At 36.8% G+C, this 23,304-nt stretch overlaps 1 protein-coding gene across 1 annotated transcript in view; it reads right to left on the reverse strand.

The window, feature by feature from the left end:
- The window catches only part of VWA8 (von Willebrand factor A domain containing 8), a 203,548-nt gene that overhangs the window by 33,025 nt on the left and 147,219 nt on the right, over nt 1-23,304 (reverse strand). The window contains exons 34-37 of the mRNA XM_074859582.1: nt 22,839-22,993; nt 20,909-21,110; nt 14,160-14,241; nt 12,013-12,217 (exon numbers count right to left, since the gene is read on the reverse strand). Of these exons, the coding sequence (XP_074715683.1) occupies nt 12,013-12,217; nt 14,160-14,241; nt 20,909-21,110; nt 22,839-22,993 (644 nt within the window). The remainder of the gene's footprint in view (nt 1-12,012; nt 12,218-14,159; nt 14,242-20,908; nt 21,111-22,838; nt 22,994-23,304) is intronic.

Raw genomic sequence — 23,304 nt, forward strand, 5'->3', positions numbered from 1 at the left:
TAGACAGTCCTAGAAAGTAGGCAGATGTAGCCAGGATCTAGGCTGGCAAGATCCCATTCTTTATTTACTCTTTTTATCATAAAGCAAAGAACCCTGCTAAAAGGCAAATTAGAAAATATGCGCTCTTATCCTAACATACCTGGGGCATGGAGGGAAAGAATTAATCTGCTATTCTGCCTTTTCATTAATAAACGATATATTAAACAGGGCAGTTTATAGTCAGTGAAGAATATGGGTTACTTTCCATACAATGCATTAAATTATTGTTGAAAAATATGAATTACATTAATATAAAACCACTACAAATACTATGAAGTTTAAATATTGATGTTTTCTTAAATAGCTTGCTTGCTTCATTAGCAATGTGGACAAAGATTGGGCATGTATTAGAAGAACATTGCAGGAAAAGAAATTAAAACACCTTAGACTTTTCTCCTGCAAGTGATTTGAGAGATGTTAATTTCTTCATCAAAATCAGTGAAAAATATTTTATGATAACCATACATTATTATGAAAGAAGATTGACTTTGGCTGTAACAAAACATGACTATTCTCAATGTGAAAAAGGCATTAAGTAATCCATTCCACAGTGGCACAAAGGATTAGGAAACATGTTCCATGGAATGCAGAATGTATTTCAGCGGATGTATAAAAACCTGATTTTTTCCTGAAACAAAATCTTTGTTTTCTTTTACTCCCCCTCCCCTCCTGCCAACAACCTTAAAACCTCAGTATTACCCTAGGCTGCATTTAACAGGTCACAAGAACATCCTTTCCTCCAACACATTCTTTATCAGCAGCATGAATATACACATTATTTTCTCAAAGAGTTTATAAAAGTTCCACATCAGGCAAATCAAAGGCTAATCTGCCTGTTCCATGGTGGCTTTACATTCTATTGTAAAACTGATTCTACCAAAGACAGAAATAAAACATTTTATAATCTACTTACACCAGTGAAAGGCAAAAATAGGCAAAAAAATCTAATAGCTTCTATTACTTTTACTTGAACCGTATCATGTACAGCTTTTTGCTATGTGTTAAAAAGTAATAGCACAATTTCTATTCACAACAGCACAAAACTGACCCCACAAGTAATTTTTCCACAGAAAGGAATATTCGGTATTAGATAAGACAATAATAATGTATGAAATACATTGTTTCCTCAATTGTAACCTGAAATGAAAAAAACATTAGTCGCACTGCAGTATAAAACATTTAATAGGTTTTCTTCATTCATTTGGCCTCACTTTGATTTTCTATCTTGTCTGTAAAACTGCAAGAATTGAAAACGAACTAATGAAGCTTCATGCATTATCGGACTCCTGTGAACATTTCTCTCTAAAAGCAGCTTTTGAAATTCACACAGGCATTAAACTCCTGCCTCAAATAGCAAAACTGTTCAAAGCATCATAGCTTTAATGGAATTTTAGAGAAGTGAATCTGGGTGGGGAAAGAGGTGGAGATTTGGAGTGAAACACATAAAAACAGGTATCTGCTTTGCAAATGAAGTTTTTAATACACCAGCTAAAATAACTGAAACTACTATACAAAATGCAGTCATCACTGCTGTGGGTCTTCTTTTGAAATGCTGTTTTTTAAATGCTGTCACTATAAGAACCAACTCAGAAACTCTGCTGCAGCAGTAGATGCATCAGAGTCTTTTGTCCATGAGCATGCACTCTGTGGCTTAAAAGCTGGACAAACTAAGTGAAGTAATGAGAGAATATCACACAGTCGCTTCTGTCTAACAGACCCTCTGCTATGTTAACACCTGTGTAAAGTCCAATTTCCTCTGTCGTTATTAAAAATTGCCTAATTAATTCTTTTCAACTAAAAAAGGTGAGGTCATCACCTTTTTAGTATGTTAATCTACCTCAAAATATTATCAGAGCAGACAGACAATGTCTAGCTTGGTTATTTATCATGACTACTACACACCTTCTAACAGCAATGAACTCAGAAAACACTGAATTTGGTTTCTTCTGGAGTTCCCTGAATAATCAACAGATAGGAAGATGGGATAAGTGAACAAATCATGACAATTTAGAATAGTCTCAATAGAAAACCACAGGGACATTGCACAGTCAAAAGAAAGTTGAAAAAAAATCACATGTGGAAGCAGAAAAACCTTATTTTCTGTAGACCGAGGACCTTGTCAAATCTGTCCTTAAGCATAAGTTATTAAAGATCAACTACGCTGTTTTGTTTTCTAAAGGAAAGCCTCCTATATTTAGCACTACTGTAACAGATCAGATGATTTAAATTTTCATTACATTTGTCCTTTCGCTAATCAGGGAACAACTTCCATAAGGGCAGAATTATTAGTATGCATTTGTCTCACTGGGACAGCAAGATTTCACCCCTGTTAGGAGCTCCAGCCTTTAAGTCAGCAATGTGCACTGCTGCAGAGTTTTTGAGATCTGAAAGACGGCATCTTGAGGTTATTATATTTTCTCCCATGAGAACTGTGGGCTTTCACAGGAAGGTCAAAGGAAGAAAGAGGAACTTTGTGCTGGATCACCGTGCTCTAACAGAAAATGAAGGTTATTTCCACTCCTGCTCTTTGTCTGCTCTAATTAGACTGGAATATCTTTAGGAATGTATTTCAGACATGTTTGCATAGTGCTTCCAACAAGGGTCTCATTTCAGCTGAGGACATTTATATGAGGAAAAAATACCTGATAGAGAACCAAGGATCTTTATCTGAGTTGCTTTATCCAGTGGAGACTTTTAGAGATATGAATTTCTTGAGCTCTGTGGGTTTGTGGCTTTCTAGTCTTACGCATCCCCATACTCAGGTGCTTTGATTCAAGAGGGGGTATACGCCTGCTATTCCTCACTTTGCTAAAATGAATCATGAAGTCCAGGAAAAGGTCACAGACCTAAACTGTATTCAGGGCTCATGGATCTCAGAACTGCAAACGTTCCCAAACTATACCTTGTAATCCACTTATTGACTAGATAACTGTAATCTGCAGTATTTCAGGTTTTTCAGGATTCCATGCAGGACTGCAGAATGCCATCAGATAGTTATTCCAAACTTACAAAAACTCTCCACTGCATATATTTTTCATAATTTATGGGGTTTGCACCACCAGTATTTAAAAGATAAGAAAAATCACTGTTATTAGCTCACCGATGCCCTCACGTGGTCATAAAAAACTGCTTGGTCTAAAATCGAAAATACAGAACTGGGAGTGGTGGTGGGGAGGACTAGACACTCTTGCTATAGGTCATGCTTTTATCTCGAATCAAGAACTGCAGCTTTGCCCAGTTCAGTCTTAACATCAGGAAAAGGCTGGAGTTTTGTGAAAGTGTTATAAAGTAAAATGTCACTTTTAAAAAAGGAAAAAAAAAATTAAAAATCATCAGTGTAAAGTAGATCCTGAGCAGTAAATATAAACAAGTTGGGATCACTGAAACTCCTGAATCAGTTATTCTTCAGATAAATATCCAACCTAAAAAACGAATTTCATCAGATGAACTTGTATTAACCTAAACTTTCAAGTACAAACTGCAGCTTCAGAAAATCAAAAGGAAAAAAGAATGCATTCAATAAAAACAAAGTATTAATTCACTAAAAGGTTGAATAATTCATGTAGAGTTCTGTGTGATTAGTTGAGTGGAATACAAATAGAATAAACAAGACTATTTAAGGAAGGGAGTAAGATGATCGTCACCCAAAGATGGTGGAGAATCAAACAACTATGGATTTTCTGGTCTCAGCCCAACTAACAGAAAGAGGCATAAAGGAAACCCCTTTCCATTTCTAAGAATCCATTTCCTTAAAATCTTAAATACTGCTTTGCACGTTGAGGATGGGGTTTGGATCCAGACTGTAGGCAGCTAAAGGTAGGGATCTCCCAGGTAAGTCAGGTGTCTGAGATGCCACTACAGGTGGTTGTGTCTGAAGAGCCATGCAGTGTCTCCTTCAAGGTGAGCTCTTCAGGTTTTCTTGGTCACAATGGAGCTCACACGCTTATCTCAGAAGTAGACACCGAAATGCCTATAGGTCTGGAGTTGGACCCTACTCCTCCTCCTTGCTGTTACTCTTCAATATTTCCAAGCACAGCCACAGCAACCTGCCTGAGCTGCTTGCATCCAAGTACATGCAACCATTGTTTAAAGATATTAAACTGAACTGCTTTTGCCTGTAAATCTAAGCCTTATTTATTAAGTACAATATACCTACTTCTTTTTTTTTGATCTAATACAGTCTTAAAAAGAAACAGGGCAAAGGGTATAGTTGAGCATGTCTATCCTTCTCTGGGAGGTAAACCTTTATCTCCTGACACTCCACCAAGGCTCTTGGAAGGCTGTGTGGTGTTTAGTGAGCATAGTTTTAGAGAAAAATTGTAACAAAGAAAAGGTGACCCTCTGTAAACAAACTAAGATTTTAATAAGACAGTTTGATCAACGATATCCTACAAGTTACTTGAGGCATGTTTTCAAAGGGTTTATCCATTAATAAACCAAGGCATGACTGCTGTAAAGGAAAACAGACATTCACTTCATACAAATGAGAGCAATCTTTTTGTTACTAATGTTTTATTTCCACAACTGTACAGGTGATTCTCAAAACCCTCTAAGGAAAGCACCCACATCATATTATGAAAACTCAAAGGCAGCTACACAATATTTCTTTTGTTCTGTAATAGCACTATGATGGAATGAAAGAAACTAATCAGAGTCCTTCCAAAAACTCAACTGTAATTAATTCAGGACTGAAAGCACTACTACCTATCAGCCACATTCTCCTTGCCCTTGTTCTGGCCATACAATGAAGAAGTCAAACTGTAAAAATTGTTAATAACTATGACCTTTTTTCCCCCCTCTTTTTTTAAAAATGTCTCTGTAGATTTTACTAGACAGTCTTTTGTATACTGTATCATCCTGCATTCCTGACGATCGATCTCCACATATTTAATGATGATTGCTCTGAACCTCTTGCTGTTGCAATTGGAGGCCAGTCCAACTGTATCCACCCTCCTCCATTCTGAGATCAAAATGCATCTGGGAGAAGGAGGCTGTGAATACATCCATGGAAAGTTTCTCATTTTCCAAAGCTGGGGAGCTGTCTCAGCTATATTCTAGCTCTGTTATCAGGCACACACCAGCTAAAATAACACCTTGGGTGCAAAAGCCAGACAAGGAGCAGGACTCGTGCCAACAGGTCTGTTACCTGGCTGACTACAGACAAGGACCTGACAAAATGAGAGAGTACTGTTGCATTACTCATGGCTAAGTATGTCTGTAACACAGGGATCCCAAGATCTTTTTCCTAAATTGCTCTAAAATCTCTTCTGAAAATCCACTTCCAATTCCTGTTCATTCTGAAATGCAGTCCTGGAGGGACTGCGTACCTGCAAAGTTACGACGATCTCCTGAGGTAATTCTAATTCAAGAGAGTCAACATCCAGGTATGATGTCTGGGCAAAAACCTGAACTGTGTGTGCACCAACGTGTGTATGCATGTGTGCCTATACATAAATATATATGTGTGTAAATACACACACACACACACACACACAAAACTACATATGCACAATACCCCCACCTAATTTAACATGAATGTGTTTCTTCTAGCTTCAACAATAAATCTGACATTTTTGGTGTTATGATTACTTCAAAAATGTACTCAAATTTGACTCCAGTTCAACACAGGCATTATCTGAAGTTTAGGTAGGATAGGAACACATTTTAAATATATTTCTAATGATGGACCTGGCATCCCATAATAGCTGCTTAGCGTTTGCCTTTGCCCTCAACAGATCTAAAGGTTAACCGATGGATTGCAGAAGTCTGAATGTTGGGAACTACTGCTGAGTGCTGCTTAACTCATCAAAATGCTGGTTTTGGCAAAAAGCCCTTGCATCATGTATGATTTGAGCAGTTAAAACACATGAAAAAAACCACACTTAATTTTTTTAGCTATTGGTGATGAACACATATACATTGCTCTTTTACATTACTGACATGAACCATATGTTCCTGTCTTCCAGCTATTCACAGGACATAGAACAACTTATGTGTTCTGTTATAATTTTTGAGTGCAGCTGTAAGACCGTGAAGACAGCCATTTAAATCAGAGAAAAATATCTATTTATTGCATTTCTTGAGATTTGCTGAATATGTCTATACTCATCGTAGCTAAGCATGTTTCAACCCCGAGCTATCTAGAGTTGACATTTGTTTTCTTAGGTGGCTGCACTGCACTTATATGCAATTTTTTGCCCAATTTAAGGTACATTCATACTGACTGCAGCATTCAAGGACACTCAAGCTACTCAGCTTGGCAACACAGGTACAAAGTATGTTTCTATCTCCTTATGGGCATGTACTGCATTTATCCCACCTCTGACACTGCAGTGTAGACACACAGCATGAACCTGAACAAGTGACCTGCCTCCTTATGTCTCAGGTCCCTCCTCTGGAAAGCAATGATAATGCTTAATGGCTCCAGATGTTGCAATAATTAAATATTTAAATGTTTAGGGGTGTCCAAATGGAAACGGTTAAGGATCGATTAAGTAATTTTTTTTCACTTCTCCATTTAGCTAGTTACAATGGTTCATGCATTGTGAAAAACTGTATCAGTAAAATGTTAATTAGTCACAGCACAAACCAAAAGAACATGCCTCTAGCACTACTGGGAAAAGGAACTGCAATTTAAGATAAAAGCATTCATTTTTGACAGAAAACTATTCTCTCAGTCAGTTCCCCAGGGCAGAAGATCTTGAATGAAGTTTCCCAAAACCTTAACCTAAAGCCTTCCCTATTCTTACGTACATTTTATTCATGTCTCCTTTTAATGCCAAAGCCTGAAACATATCAAAAATATATCCAAGTCATGCTGAGTTGTCCACCTCTAGGACCTCTTTGAACAGAATGAATCTGGGCCAGTACTCCATGAATTTCTACACACTTACTGCAGAACTGCCCCTTGTGCATTTGTTGTTCAAACCACTGGTGAGAAGCAAAGATTTTTTTTCTCATTCATGTGTTTTTCTAGATTCATTCCACCATCTCAGTTTTGTGATTCTGTGAATTCTAATGTGACTTCACCGTTCAGTTGGCTTTTTGCTAGAAAATAGACAGATCAGGTCAAGTCACAAAAGCAAAGAGGGGAAAAAAAAAGGGAGAGAACATTTCCATGCTACTTCTTGTCTCTGGAAGGGCTTGGTTTTATATTGAGGAATTGTCCAAATAAAGGTATGTCCCCAATAGGTGGACTATTATTGATAGACACTATGTGAATGGTCTTCAGTGACATGGGCTGTCAAAATGTTTTGAGCTGTTGACCAGGTAGAAACCTGCCCTGAGCAGGTGTCAGCGTCTCTCTTACACACTTCCTTTGGACTGCCCACCTACATGATTTAAGCTGAATGTTGCCCATCAGTCTTGAGACTAAGCAGCTGGGATGATGGAGGTGTTTTATTATTCAGGTTTTACGCAGCACATGCACGTGCTCATGGGTGAGTATAGGTGTAATTTTACTGCCTGAAACAGATGAAACTTCTGGTAGCTGAACTATCAATGCCAAATACTTTATCTATTTTTAAACAGCTGGTAGTAGCAAGGTTAGTGCCCACTCAATTTGTATTTGCTGTATCTTTCCTCTGCTCAGTCCTACAGTATGTGATCTTAACATTATATTGGCTGAATCTGGATCATTTAAGAAACCCACATGAGCTCTTATAGCAGACAGAACCTGAGCCAAACATTTCAGAGTTTTAAGTTTCTGAGGAAAACACACACTATACAGAACACCTATGTAGAGTGGGCCTCTGTCATAGGCCAAAGTGATGTAAGCAATAACCATCGTTGAAGAAGCAGAGTACTGTAGAACAGGCAGGCCTTGAGCTGTAAGATCTGGGATCTACCAGGAGACTGTGACCCTGCTTTAGGATTACAGCAGAAAGATGGGAAAATGGAAAGAAGACTCTTTTTTTTTTTTTTTTTTTGTTAACTATTCACTTAGATGAAAATATGATTTAATTTCCAACTAAGTACCTGAATGTTTATGAGGAAGGCTTGCTATACTGAAAATGAGAGAGAAGAGTCCACAGGAAATCAAGAGTTGCAACTACTTAACTCATTAGGCCTTTATGTATAGCCACAAACACACAACACTGCGATTTCAGAAACTTATCTCATGCACATAAGAGATGATGCATCTACTGCAGGTTCCACACATACATCAAACAACACGGATACCAAAAAACTTGACAAAATAAGCCCCAAAGAAATCTCAGGTTATAACAATTTGGGGTTTTTCTGATCAACCAGATCACTACTTTGGACAATCTTGGTACTGAAATAACATGAGACTATCCTCAGCTTTGGGATGTCATTTTGCATGGTGGTATTGTCTAGATCAAGACTACACAAGAATTGCCAAAAATGTTGTGATTCAATCTCAAGGTTCAGATACATATTATCATTAATTACAAGCCAATGCTTTTGTAATCTTTGCCCAACTACATTTTTATGCACTGAACAGGTTTGCTTATGTCCTGGGACTTCTGAAAACAATAACATTCTGAGTATAATCTTTACATAGCATAAAACATTTTAGGCAACATTCTACAGCAAGAGAACATTAAGTGGAATGAATACAGAAATAAATGGTTTTGCTGATAATCATGGATAAATGAAAAAAGATTTCATTTTGGAGATTTCAGGTGCCTAAAGGGCATGATGCTTTACCATCTATTGAAATAGCTTTAAATGATACACCTTTTAATTATTTTTATGTAAGCATTGTACTTTATCTAAATGAGACATAACAGTAAACAATGCTTACTGAAAAACAATGGCCCAACTATATAAGAATGTAATCAGTACTTCTATTTAATTTCTATCAATAACCCTTTAATGCAAAAAGTAACACAAAATTATCAATGTCTGACTATTACCATGAAACATTTAAGACAAGATTTTAAAAACAAATTGTCTTTCAAATTCTTTTCAGATACTTGTTAATGAAGTGACCTTGTTCTTAGAAACACCAAACAGTGAAAATACTCAACAATTTTTGGATTTCAAATAAGAGTTCATAACTTTAGAAACTCCAGCATTTTGTTTGGATTTTTGTATTTTAGGCACTCCAACTTCATATTTTCAGAATACTGTAGTCATACTTTGAGTTCAAAACTTCAATAAATGAAGAAAATTTCTGACCTGCCTATATAAATGCAAAATTATGTAAACATAAACTGTATTTCCAGAAACTATTTTTGTAGCCTCAAGACTTCAGCAGTTTGAACTCTGCTGAGTATATCAACAATACAAAACAAATGTTGACTATTTTTAAGACTGCCACATTATATCAAGGGAACCTAATTACTGATTGTAAGTGGAACAGCTGTTTCTTTTCCTGTTTCATTGCTTATGTACATCCAGTCTGTTTATAAGACCTAATGTGTTTGTGAAAGTCAAAATGCAGCCCTAGAAGATAGTACGAATAGTTCCAACTGAAGCCTGGTTGAAGATTTGTTTCCAGTTCTTTGAATCTATATTTATATTGAAAGCCCTCTTGTTTTTCTCTCAACAGCTAGGAAGATTCAGAGAGATTCTGTGTGTTTTTGCAGAACAGTGGTTACCAACCACCTAGACAGGTCTTCTGTTGGTCTAAGAACATCACCCTGAAGGGCTAATAAGCTTGCTAAGCCTGTAGTAGCTTTGTGTGATGCATCGATGGCAGCTTTTAGGGAAGGGAAAATTGGGGGTGGGTGGGGAAAGAATTCTAGAGATATGTGGAACACTGACAATTTTCTTAAGAGAGCTTCTGTTAAAAGATGATTGGGGATGATAAGTTTAGTCAAGGAATTAGAGATGTTTCATCAGACTCCAAGATACTTAGCATGAGCATGAAACATTATACAAAAGAAGATGATTTTCATACACTTGAATGAACAGATCAAGACGTAGCTGTAAAATATCTCAAATTATGTAAAAACAGGTATCAGGAAGTATTTAGCTGCAGCTTTCTTAGAAAAGTAATAGTCTCTAGGACAGGAAACACTGGAGTTCTTGCTATGCTTACCTTACACAGGGAATCTACATGAGTATGTTTTCAAGCTAATAAAATGCTTTCATTACCAGAAATTAATGCCTTAATAAAGTATTGCTTTTATATCTAGGTCCATTGAAAAATTGAGTTAAGTAGGAAAGGTGAAGGCCGTCATCTCCAAATAGCAAAGTACAGAGTTTACACAGCAATGGCATATCTATTATCTTATTGGAGATGTACATAAAATAAAATAACATTTAATTTATTGCTTATTGCTCCGTAATGCCTTTGTAAAAAAAGTTTCTTAGGTCTCATTATCTTTCCGTTTAAAGCAAAGTGTGTAAAGAAGAGAAACAGAAGTTAGTGATGATCATGCAAGTCTGCAGATCATATAGATGGGTTTGTTTCAGCCCTTTAGCTCAAATCAAATAGTATGCCAGTTTGAGTTCTGACAAACCACTGACTTGAGCTATACTGTGTTGACAGAGAAAAGAAGAAAGATACTCTAAGAAGACTTTACCCTGGAATGTGCCTGCTAATTAGAGAGGCAGGTTGTCAGGAGAGAGAAATTCTGTAACAGAACTTGAAAACTGCTTTGTGACTGTGGGAAAACTTCTTAGCCTTTTTAAAAAATGATTACTTGATATTACTAGTTAAACGACTGGTTAAAAGTTTCCGAGTCAGTATGACTATGATTGACAGTACAGTAATGCTGTTGAATAAAATTACAAGTTAACAAAAAAAAAAGGAAAAACAACTATTAAAACAAATAAAACTCTTAACTGTTCCTTCTGGCTCTTTCAATTTCTACTAATCAACTTCATCAGTAGATGAAACTGGGCTGGTGTAAGCCGACTATATCTGACCATAAGATGGTGCTAATGCTACTGCATTGGTAATAAAAATGGCACTGGTAAAGCAACAAGCATCCGTGCAAACATGCGACTCGGGAAGTTTCCTTTTCACATTACTTTTATGAAAGGCATTTGCTGAGATCCAGTAAGAAGAACACGTCAGTTCTTGCACAAGTCTGCGTAACTGCAGAACATCTTGTAGAAAGGGAGTTCAGAATGGGAAAAGAAAGTGAAAAAAGAGCTATGTTTTTGGCATAATAGATCTCATTCACACTTGAGATACCTGGACACCTTGTAAACAAAAATATAGAGATCTAATTCCGAAAAGACTCATCCTGTTCTCCCATTCTAACGTACTGTGAAACTGGTTACAGAAATTAATGAAACGGAAATAACTGCAATGGTAGAGACAGGATCTTCCTAGTCAAAAGTGGAGAAGCACACTAAAGCATACTCTAGCTCTTTGAAGTGAAGTGATACCTTCTTCAATCACTAACAGAAATTAAAGATGCAATTGAACAGTCCTGAATTTTCCCTCTGTGTTGCAATGATGATCATACATTAGCACCTGTGTATACATACACAGAATAAATGTATATGCTGTATATTTTCAACATCTACCTAAACCTTCCACATAAGAACACGGCTGTATGGAGACCCTTGTAACTCTGCTCAGCTGGGAGAACTTTCAAAATTACCAAAGGCATCTTCCACCTAGGTTTCAAGTTTCTTTTCTAAAGGACAAACACAGTAATTTTTTCCAAGTATCTGAACTCTGGAAAAGTATACACTTGCCTTAAAAATTAATTTCATTATTCTACATTTTGAAAATTGCAGTTAAAAATCAGCAGGAGATAAAGAATTGATTTGCATTTAAATGTACTGGAATTTGGCAAAAATACAAACACTGCAAGACAAAGAGACTGTCAGTAACCATAATTACAGGGGTCACAAATAAGCTTTTTAATGAAGCTATTGTGTCTTTTTTTTCAGTGAAGACGTTTATTCAATTTTTCTCACAGGCGTATTTCTACTTCACAGTGTTTTTCGACACAGTTCTCATCAACCCTCTCCCAGCTGAAAACTCATTTGCAACTCTTTTTGTTAAATCTTTTTCACTTCAGCTTTGTGAACGCCTACCTGCACAGGACGACCATCTTCTTGGCCAATCATGTTCCTCCAGTCCTGCAGTGACCGCTGAAGGCTGTCCAGCCCTGTCTCCCAAAGCCTCACACCACCTCCCATGTCCACACTAACCAAACCTACTTTGCCCAGTGGTGCCAACAGGGCATCGGCATCTGAGATCTTAGAGAGCCAAGATGTATATGGAGAGAGAGACTGTGATCTGAAAAACAAGAATTAATTAATCTTTTTCTTGAAGCTGCAATTAAAAAGAGGATGAGTATTTCTGTAGTTAAGGTGACAATTAAATGAAATTACATCCTCATTTCATGAAAGACTATAACTAAGCCCTGCAGACCCACTATTTTATCTGAAACATTCCACCTACTGAAACTGGATATGACCAAAAGACACTTGTCAGTACAAAAAGCAGTATTAAAGACCAGGCTGAAAGGGAATGTGCTGCCTAACCCACTGCTGTATCTCATCTATCTGAAAATAGTCAGTCTTTACAAAAAATTATAATGAATATGAAAAATTAAAAATTTTGTTATAAAAAAATATAAAACTACAAAAGAAACAGGAAAGAATATGACCTGGGCACTGAGGAAAATGCCCTTCCATCAACTTAAAGTAACACCTTTCTCTAGTGCTTTAATAAAAAGTGAAGATTTAGACACTCATTTAAAGATGGCACAGCTTTACGCAGAGAGAATTTTAGTAGTTTTACACAGTCAGCTTGCAGACAAAAATTTACTGCTGAAACAGAGGGCCTAATAGCTACATAATATGAAGGGAAATCTAGATAAAGTAGGAAAGATTCTTTGCATTTTTTCAGTACTGTTAATGACATGCATAATGACTTGGCAACTTGCTCCAATACTACAACTAATAATCTTCAAAGATAAAAGAAGCGGTAACATACATGCCTCTACCTATGACTGAAACTGCCATGTACTAATTCAACTGAAGAAGAATTATCTTAGGATTTGACCAGGCTAGCTATGCCGGAAGGAGGAAAGGTTGTTAAGATTTTAGCATACAACTGTTCATATACATGAAAAGTCACTTTATTTACCAGTCCTTCATGGAGTACATTTTTAAATCTTGACTTCTGCTCAGATATGCCATAAATAGATTAAATCCCCACAGTAGGTTAAAGGTCATGATGTTGAAGTTTGGCTTTGTAATTTTTGTAATTTCTTATAAAATCCTTGTGTAAAAGAAAGTGTGATTCCTTACTATTTCTGTGTTAATGTCTTACATTTTTGAATGACTGTGTAAGATGCAGGCCAATGGATCAATTATAAAATGGTGAACAGTCCAAAATTAATTCTCTATTAAATCAAAATTCCCCAGATTTTTTAATGAAGTAGAATTAATTTAAATGAAAATCAATGTTGTTAAAACCACCGTGAAATGGATAGGAAAAAAAAGTATAAAATTCCTGATGTGTGGGTTTCATATGTGTGCTATTTAAACATGCTAAGTTGAGAGACTGTTATGTAAAACAAAAATGTTTATTATTATTGCAATGGAAAATGACAATTTGTAACCAAAATGTATGTTTATACGATAAAACATTTTCAAATATGCTCTACAATGGCGAGAGAGAGAAGCCGCATAATCTGGCTATTTTAATGTATCATACAAGATACTTGTGTATCATGCAAGATACTTTTGAGGGAACGTATACTTTCCAAAGGAAGAACCAAAACATAGAGAAGCTCAAGTTATTTTCAAGGTGAACTTTATACTGGACCAGAACTTGATTCCTGGTTTCCTAACACCTAGCACTGGATCATTCTGCCTGTCTTTGTTAGACCAAAAGATAGAAAAAAGGAAGAGAAAATAAACACAGCAAAACAAAATGAAAGAGGGTAGATGATGAAGTGGGTGAAGAGGGGGAAAGAGCAAAGGGAACGAAAATCAGAAGATAAAGCTACCTTTCATATTTACTATTAAAAGCTACATTTTCATTGGTAGACAGATAAAAATGTTGACAAAAATATGCTGCAACAGTTGCAGAATTATACATGCTGGGTATGAATTATTCTTACTTTCCACATCCGAAGAAGTATTTGCTTATCCTGAAGTAATAATACAACTAAATTCTCTTTGCTCTTCCTGTAAGACAGTCTGCTCTAATCAATAAAATCAGTTACCTAGGAATAGCAATGTATTTGATTTTCTTTGAATTAAGATCTGTTACTTCCAAGTATCCAGCAGCTTGTGGAGGAGTGACATCTGAAAATAAACAAACATGTTATTTTCCTGCTGCATGTTTAACTGGTTATTGCATTTGCATTTAGCAGATTAAATTTAAACATTTCATTATACAGTACCTGTCAGAAAATGATAAGCTTCCACATTCAACACAGGAATATAACTTGCAAATATGGAATTGTTTTTACTGTTATGATAGTGAGCACCCAGACAGGCACAATTATAGAAGAACAATGTATCTGTATAGCAAATGTTAAAATTACACACAAATATAGCCCTACTCACAAAAGCACTAATCAGGCATTACTGCAATCCCTAACTCACAGCTTTTATCTGTCACCAAAGATAATGCCAGCTGCATGTCTGGCTTTAAAATCATATTGAGGAACATTTCAAAACATTGTGCTTATGATTCCCACTTGAAAATTTGTCAATAATATTAACCTAAATGTTGTTACCTTAAATTGAACCACTCTTTTGCAGGTAGATTCTCGGTATGCAAAGATTTTATAACTTCACAGTAAATAGACGTAGACTATCAGGTATTTAATATTCTGTTCATAGACAATTTAATGAATACTGCTAATACTATGGTCCCTCACTCAGAAATACATTTGTGCATGTGTGTGTGCACGCGCCTACACTGGCTTTTGCCAACATATGAGTACACTCTGCTGGGGCTCAGAAGTGAATTTCAGTTAGGAGCTGGCTTTCATCTCTCTGGAATAAATTGAGGAACTTAAGTTTTTCAGAAAAAAAAACGGAAGACTGAATTACACTGCATAGTATGGGTACAAAATATCATTGTCACAAGATGCAAGCAAGTCTATATTTCCTTCTAAAACAACATATCTTTCACTTTTTTGAAATGGAGAGCCTGATGTTACCTGCAGAAGTGTTGGTGCTTGCACACAGCACACACAGAAAAGACCAGTAAGATCAGCAGTAAAGGGGATCAAACCCATAGCAGCACTTTATGCATATCACTGTATCTACATATCCACAGTATGCATACCTACAGTAGCACATCTGTTGACTTTACTAATTTTCATAAAAATGGAAATATGAAACACGTTGGAAATAGGAGAAAGTAGTCTGGAAAAATGCAGGGTTGTGGGCCATGGAGCACTTTTTGTTTTGCCTAGGTTTTGTTACTGTTTTAAAATGTGCACTCTCTTATGGTACTAATGGAGAATAAGATACACATCAAAAATTCTGATAAAGATCTAGAACATAGAGCTGATATTGAACTAGAAGGAGTAGAACTGTGGGATAAGAATTAAACTTAAGTTAATAAATCAGAGAGAGAACACAAATCAACCAAATTAAATTATAAAAAGACAAAGGACTGCAGAGTAGGAAGCTGAAAAAAAGGTAATCAAATGTTCAAATGCAACACAGAAACAACTGCCCAGGCCCCAGAACTGCAGTCAAGAATCTTACAATAAAACATGAACCTCAGACCTAAACAAGTACATCTTTTTCCTCTTTTGCCAAAGCCCGATGGAGAAGAATAGCTATGCGCAGCTCTAGACATCAAACTTCAAGGAGAACATAAGACACACAGGATAGTCCTGGGGGTGACAAAGAGGTTAGAACAGATGAGCTATAAGGACAACTGCAAGGAATTAACTTTTCTTTTGGTCTAGAAAGAGACTTTTTTTGAAAAACACATGTCCCATAATACCGAAAAGATCCTTATGAAGAGAACAGTATTATCCTGACTGAGTGGAGGTGACAAGAAGTATTCACTTTTGTTTACAGCAAGAAAAGCTGGATACTAGGAAAAGCTTTTCTTATACGAGGAGAGTGAAGCATTGCAATAGGCCAATTGTTTGACAAGCGTCAGTTAAGAAGAGTCTAAACATGTGTCATCCTGTCCCTGTATAAATAGGTGGACCAGATGATGTGTTGAGGTTATTCCTGTAACTGTGTGTTACACTACATGTTGTTTCAGTTCCTGTCACACTAATAGAGGTACACACTCAATAATAGACTGTTATTTTATATTCATATCTAGAAAGTGCTGAGAATCCAAGTAAATATTTGCTCTCAAGTAGCCCTCATTTCTATAGCCTTGTTTTTAGAATAAACATTAATACTTATTTGCTAGATTCTGCCATGATCTCTTGTCTGAGTTTATATTTTGTGGCCATACATCTATTTGTCAGTCTTTGGGGAAATTATTACTTGTTATAATTTCTTTTCAAACATAACTATTATCCTGGTTTGCAGTTCCAATAAAACATAAAGGAAATTATTTCTTTGCTTGTTGTTCCTGGAACAGTTTTGGTAATACACACTGGAGTATGCTAGACTTTGGCTGAGTACCTTGAATTATTAATAGAAATGGAAGGCTGTGTGCCAGAACTGACCAGTTGTCCAAGAAGATGAGAAAGAAAGCCTGATAGATACGCAAACCAAAGCAAAACTATAAAACAACTTCTCAAAGGCAACAGAAGACACTAGTGCAAGATCTTCAAGGGACTGCTACATCCTCAAGTTTATGTCATAGGATGCCTTTACTTCCCTATACCATATCCCAGGAAAGGATACAAAGACTTACACAACTTTTGTAGGTAAGTGACTACAGGTTTCCAATGCAGAAACAACAGCACAGACAAATCACCGAACGTCCAAAGGACCCCATGAATAATGCAGCACAATCAGGAATAAGCAACACTGAATCTCCAAGGGACCAAGACTGTTAAGCAGCTACTGGTAGCAGTTAAATGCACATTCAATTAAATACTCTGTCTATTAGTGAGATTGAGAGGCAAACTCCAGAAGAAACAATAGCCCAGCAGAGAGGGTTGCAAATACTGGATCTCAAATGGGCACAGTAAGGACTAGTACCTTATTATCTCACCTTCCAAGTGAGTACATGAATGCATGTCTCTCTTCTTCTGTCTTCACTTTTTCACTTGGAAAGATTTTGGATTCGTGCCATAACAACGGCAATACTGGGTCCCTCTAATCTAATATCCTGTCTCCAAGAGTAGTCAGATGCTTGAAAAGTGTAAGAATAGACAAGTACATGTGGTATTTTCCTCAAGTCAGCAACCAGTTCCAATCCAGGGGCTTCTCAAGCTGAATGTGGTGTTTATGTTTGGTTTTATGTCTATGTATTTAGAAACCATCCATGAGTTTGTCCAGTTTTCCTTTGGATCCATCTTTCATCATTCACAACATCCTTTGGGAAGCAGTTTCATAGGTTGGTTCCCTGCTCTGTAGAGAACCGCCTTTTTGATTAAGTTCCTACTAGCTTCATTAGCTGCCTAACTCTTGTACCAAGTGTAAAATTGTTGCCTTTTCCGCATTTCCATGCCATACATGTTCTTGTAAAACTCCACCATATGCCCCTTTCCTGATCTTGTCTCCGCCTGCAGGAGATTTGGCCGATACAATCTCGCTCATCCTCGTTGCCCTTTTCTGAACTTATCCCAGTTCAGCCTTCTCCCACCTTGAGATGGAGTATCAAAACTACACAGTGTTAAGGACACATGGATTTACACAACAGCACAAAGACGTCGTCTGCTTTTTCTCTGTTTATTCCCTTATAATTCTTAATATTTGATTTGCTTTTTTTTGACTGCTATTGAGCTTTGAACTGATACTTTAAGTAAACTATCTGTTATAACACCAAAATCATGCTCCTGAGATGTACTGATCAGCTCCATCATTTTAGATGTAGAATTAGGGCTCGCTCTTTCTTCTTTCATGTACATTATATTTTTCTATACTGAATTTCAGCTGCCATTTCTATTGCAGTCAGCATTGTAGTCTTTCTGAATCCGTCATGGTGAATGCTTTCTACCATGAATAACAACCAGTATCATCAGCAACATCATCACCTCACTGCTCATTTATTTTTCCATTTTTTTCATGACCATGCTGAATAGCACAGGTCTCTGTAAGACTCCACTCATAGCTCCTCCTCCACTAGAAAAACTGACCATTAACTGATAAATGAAAATGTCTGAAGTCCTGAAAAAAGGCTGTAGAACAGAAAACCTAGAGTCTTGCTCAGGTCCAATTTAATTGTATCAGTAAGGTCATACTAAACATGATTCCATTAAGATCAGTTTTGGTAACTCATAAATTAAAATGTCATTTAGAAAAGAAAAATCAATGATAATGATCTTCAAGCAGGCCTTAAATCTTGCAACTTAAATGGCCATAAAGCACTGTACAAATACATTTAAAGCTATCAATCACTATTCATGAATATATTTCACCATAGTTGAGGAAAAAAAAAGTTATTATCTTGTTCAGCTATAACAACAGATATAAATTAAATTGGTCGGTCCGACAGAAGTCAATTCACAGACAGATAATTTGCTCAGGTCACTGGTATCCAGGATTCATGAAGAATGTCTGTTGGTTTTTAATTATATTAATCTAGCATTATAATGTGTTATATACCACAGCAACTTAAAAGACTTTTAGAAATAACTGTCATCATCTCAATTCTAGGTACCATTTGGAAGCACTCCTTCCCTCTCAAATTAATAAACTAATTTTAACAAAAGCTCAGAAGATTTACCTTCTGAAATTTTATACCATTCACTTCAGATTCAGATTTTTTTTTTTTACCACAAAGGCCTAAAAAAAAAGACCCAGTCCGACCCTTCGGCAGTTTATAAAGTATGTGAAGACTACTGCCTTAAGTGGTATAATTAGTTCCAAGATCATCATGCTAACTCTATGTTTTATTGAGTTTAGTATTTTTAAAAGCTAACCTTTTCTTTACGACTGTAGGTAACTTCAATTTTCTAGCCTGTTTATATCCTTGACTTCACTTCTTTAGTCAGATAAATGTTTTATCCTTTTAGTAATAGATAAAAGGATTTGTCTATACGGGGAAGTTAATCTGCATTAAATGAGGGCAGACAGATCATTTATTTTGTAAAAGGGAGTTAATTTGGAATAAAGCATTTATTCTGGGACTGAGAGGTCACATACGGAACTGTACTGGGTCTGGCTGAGCCGGAATTGGTTTTCCCCTGTAGCAGCCCTCATGGTGCTGTGTTTTATGTTGGGAGCTGGCAGGGTGTTGATAGCACACTGGTGTTGTGGCTACTGCTGAGTAGTGCTTACACAGCACCAAGGCTCTTTCCGACATTTCCCCCCCCAGTGGGACGGGGTGGGCAAGATCTTGGGAGGGGACACCACCAGGAGAGCTGACCCGAACTGACCAAAGGGATATTCCATACCATATGACGTCTGCTCCAGTATAAAGCTGGGAAAAAGGAGGAAGGTGGTGGGGTCACCCTTGGTCCTCTGAGGCAACCACTACGTGTATCAGAGCCCTGCTTCCTGAGAAGGCCCGACATTGCCTGTTCATGGGAAGTAGAGAATAAATCTGTTTTCTTTTTTTGCTCCCGCGCATGGACCTTTGCTTTGCTTACATTAAAACTGTTTTTGTTTTACCCACAAGGGTGGGGTTTTTTTCCTGTCTTATTTTCTTTCCCCTCTTTGCCCTGTTGAGAAAAAAGGGGAAGTGGGGGGAAGTGATAGAGTGACTTGGTGGGTACCTGGCATTTAGCCAAGGTCAAACCACCACAGGAACAAATCAGGAATAGCTTCTGGTGCTAATGAATTCAAAAAACCTGCCATTCTACCACACACAAATATTTTGGGGGTTTTCTCTTTTGCTAGTGACCTTTCCCTGGAGATTTTTAGAGGTAATTAATGCAAACTCACAAATGCTGTTATTTAGCACTAACTGGTAGATTTTTAGTTACTGGCTGAAGAAGTTAAAGATACAATGATAACAGAAAGCTTGGCATGGCAGCACAAAATTCTGAAGGTCTGTAGTCTATACCTGCTTTATTAGTGTACAAGTGGAGGATGGTTTTGCTGTACACGAATGTTGCTCATGCAACATTCTCTTGGACAAGAGAACTAAAAAGCCTGGGTCTCTTCAGTTTGGAGAGAAGGCAGATGTGATTGAAGCTTTCAGAGTCATGAAGGTGATGGTTAAGGTGAATGCAGAACTGTTATTCATCCAACCCTACAATGCTAGAATGAGGGGCACTTGATAAACCTGGTAGGTGATCAGTTGATCACAGAGAGCAGTGAACTTGTGAGCCTGCTGTGGAGACACACAAGTTCAAAGAGGGACCAGACAAACCTTTGGACAACAGGTCCATAAAAGAAGATTTCAAGGCTGAGGCACGGATGCCCCCTGCAATATCCCTAGCAAAACAAATGTTGAGAAAGTATAAAGCAAAAGACACAGAAGTGGCCAGGCTCACATGCATTCCCCAAATAATCTTTCTATAGGCCCTGCTGGAGACAGCGTACTGAACTAGATGGACAAGAGGTTTGTCTTATCACTGTGTGACTGCATGTCACTGAGCAGAGGTTGGACATACTGGTGAAGGCCATTTGCTGAACTGGAATGATCACATTCCTGTAGCTGGTCCCCAGTGCAGACAGAAGGAGATCCCATCTACTGGGATATTCACACCGTAGGTAGCCTGTTAATCCTCAGAAGTATAATTCAGCATGTTAATAAGTTTCAAATTATTTTTAAAAATGAGGGCAACTACTCTTGTTCCTCCTCAAATGCTTGCTTTGTGATTCTTTAAAAACATTTTGGAAAAACTCGTGAGTGACTGCAGTTTACAAAACAAAAACAAGTGAGTACAGTTGTTGTAGCACAAGTATATGAACCTCTTACCTTTTGGGTAAATGTCTTTCAAAGGCACATCTCCAGGTGCTAAAATTCTGACTATTTGATTAGAAGCCAATAAAGTTACACAATTGGCTTGTTTTGCAGCTCCTGTTTTCCTCCGGGCTCCATAATAAAATTGATCGGAAGGAGAAGCACGTTTGTGACTCAGAGAGGAATTTCTTTTCCAGCTATACACTTCACTAGGAGACTGCAAGAGAGAAGGAGTCTACTGAGCAAAATGTTACTATTATTGAGCCTAAAACCAAATGTTTCTTGATAAGTTCCACTTCTTACCTAACTTCAAATCAGACCTACTGTGGTTACCTCTCATGTCACCACATGACAAGGAAAATACCTGGATTATTTTGTCATTAAAACCTCCTATCTGAGTTAAAAACAACAGACCACCTACACAAATTTTAGGAATTGAGACTCTTTGAAGATCTGAAGTAGAAACAACACTTTTTTCATGTTGAACCAGGAACAGAAAGCATTGAAATAACCTAATCTGGAATCAAACTATGTAACAAACTGTTACCATAATCTAAGTTTCCACTAATGTAGATAAATGCAAACAGATATTTCAGTAATTAATTCAAAGATAGGCATTAAGGCTAATGTCTAAGGGATTTGCCTCCAGGTTCAGAGACATAAATGCAGGTGTCCACATGTAAGCCACGTGCTTCATCTCCCGCTATAGAGACTAAACAATAAATGATCTCATCTTGAAGAAGGCCTCTATGTTTGGTCAGCTGAGCATTTCTACTACAAACAACAGCTTAGATACCTTGTTCATACTAAATACCTATACCATTAACACTAAACAGTGAATCTGGGGCTTTGTCCCACCACCCTCACATTCACCTTTAGCGCTCCCTCTTTGACATTCACATGGATGTCAAAACCACGTATAAGGAAAGACAGGGCTTCAGTCGATATCGGGGAGAGCAAAATGCTTCATCACCAGTTTTGGTATTGAAATGTGTAGCATCTTTAGTACTCTCTCCTCTAGACTAACCCAGCAATAAACTCACATCTATTATAAATAATATGAAAAGCTAATATAGTCGATTTGGTAATATAAATCCAAATCAAATAAAACTCAAAAGCTATTTGCAAAGACAGGGAATGTCTTACTGACAAAAATATATTTTTGAATCATTTTGGATTCCAGGGTATTTTCTTCAGTTGTCTGGCTTTCCCAAAATTCATGTCTGTTAACAGTTAAATTTTTTAATTTGCCTCAATTTATGAAGCAAAAATGACATAGAATTATTTATTCCATAAGCATCTTGTGATATTAGTAAATATAAATAAATACAAAGAATTAAATGCACTGCTTTTATTTTCCCTGTGTTTACCTCCAGTCCTTGCAACAGCCTTAGTTGTTACACTGTTAAGTTTCACTTTCTTTTCTGGACCTTCCCTAATTGTGTCACAGAAGTGAGCACAATTACATGCAGTATTTACACTTAACTACATTATTAAATAGTGAAGGGGCTGTAAAGCTTTGTTACCATTTTCTGTATCTTTTTTCTTTTTCTTAAATCTAGAGTCTTGCTAGCTGCTACACACTGAGTAAAAAGTTCACACTGAACAGTCCAAAATGATACTGATATCCTTTTTCTCAGTGATTATATTTAATTAAAAATCTATAAAACCACATGCTTTAGAAAATATTCCTCTAGCCAGCGATATTCAGAACTTATCTACAATGAATTTTGTCTGTGCTAGACATTATGTTGTCCAATTTCTTATTATTTCAAACCCCACTGAAATCCCTCTAGATTAGACTACCAAATGGTGTACTCTACATGGATTTGTCATTTACGGCCATTCCCTTCTTTTTCCATATCATTTGGTAAACAGGTACTTAATTGGTTACAGAATAAATGAAATCATATTACTTCATTGTATAATAATGCTGAGTATTTACCAAGAGGTCTGGGAAACCAATAACAATAGTAGCATAATTATGTTCATCTGAGAAAATCCTGTTGGGGGAGCTGATCTTTTGTCCCACAGCTGCACTGAGGTTTTCTGAAGATAGCTGGTCACTTGAAACTGCATGTGGCACACACAGTTCTGACTCTAAACAGGGAAATTAAACAAAATGAAAGTCATTAAATCCAGATGTGCAATCGAAAACAATATTAACTGTAAAAGCACTGAGCACTGACCACTGCTATTACTTTGAGCATAAAATTACTCAAAAGCAGAAGATTTGATTATACTATACTATAACACAGAAAAGAAGTCAGGAAATAATGTTACTTTTAAAAAGTTAAATACTTAAAATCAGGAAATACTAGCTTTGTAGTTGCTTATACCACTTAATTTTGCCCTCTATTGTGTAAATGAGGCAGGAAGCCTATGGAATAGAACAGCATGTGATCTCATTG

The sequence above is a fragment of the Strix uralensis genome, chromosome 2 (genome assembly GCF_047716275.1).
Source record: "Strix uralensis isolate ZFMK-TIS-50842 chromosome 2, bStrUra1, whole genome shotgun sequence".
NCBI classification, from domain to species: Eukaryota; Metazoa; Chordata; class Aves; order Strigiformes; family Strigidae; genus Strix; species Strix uralensis.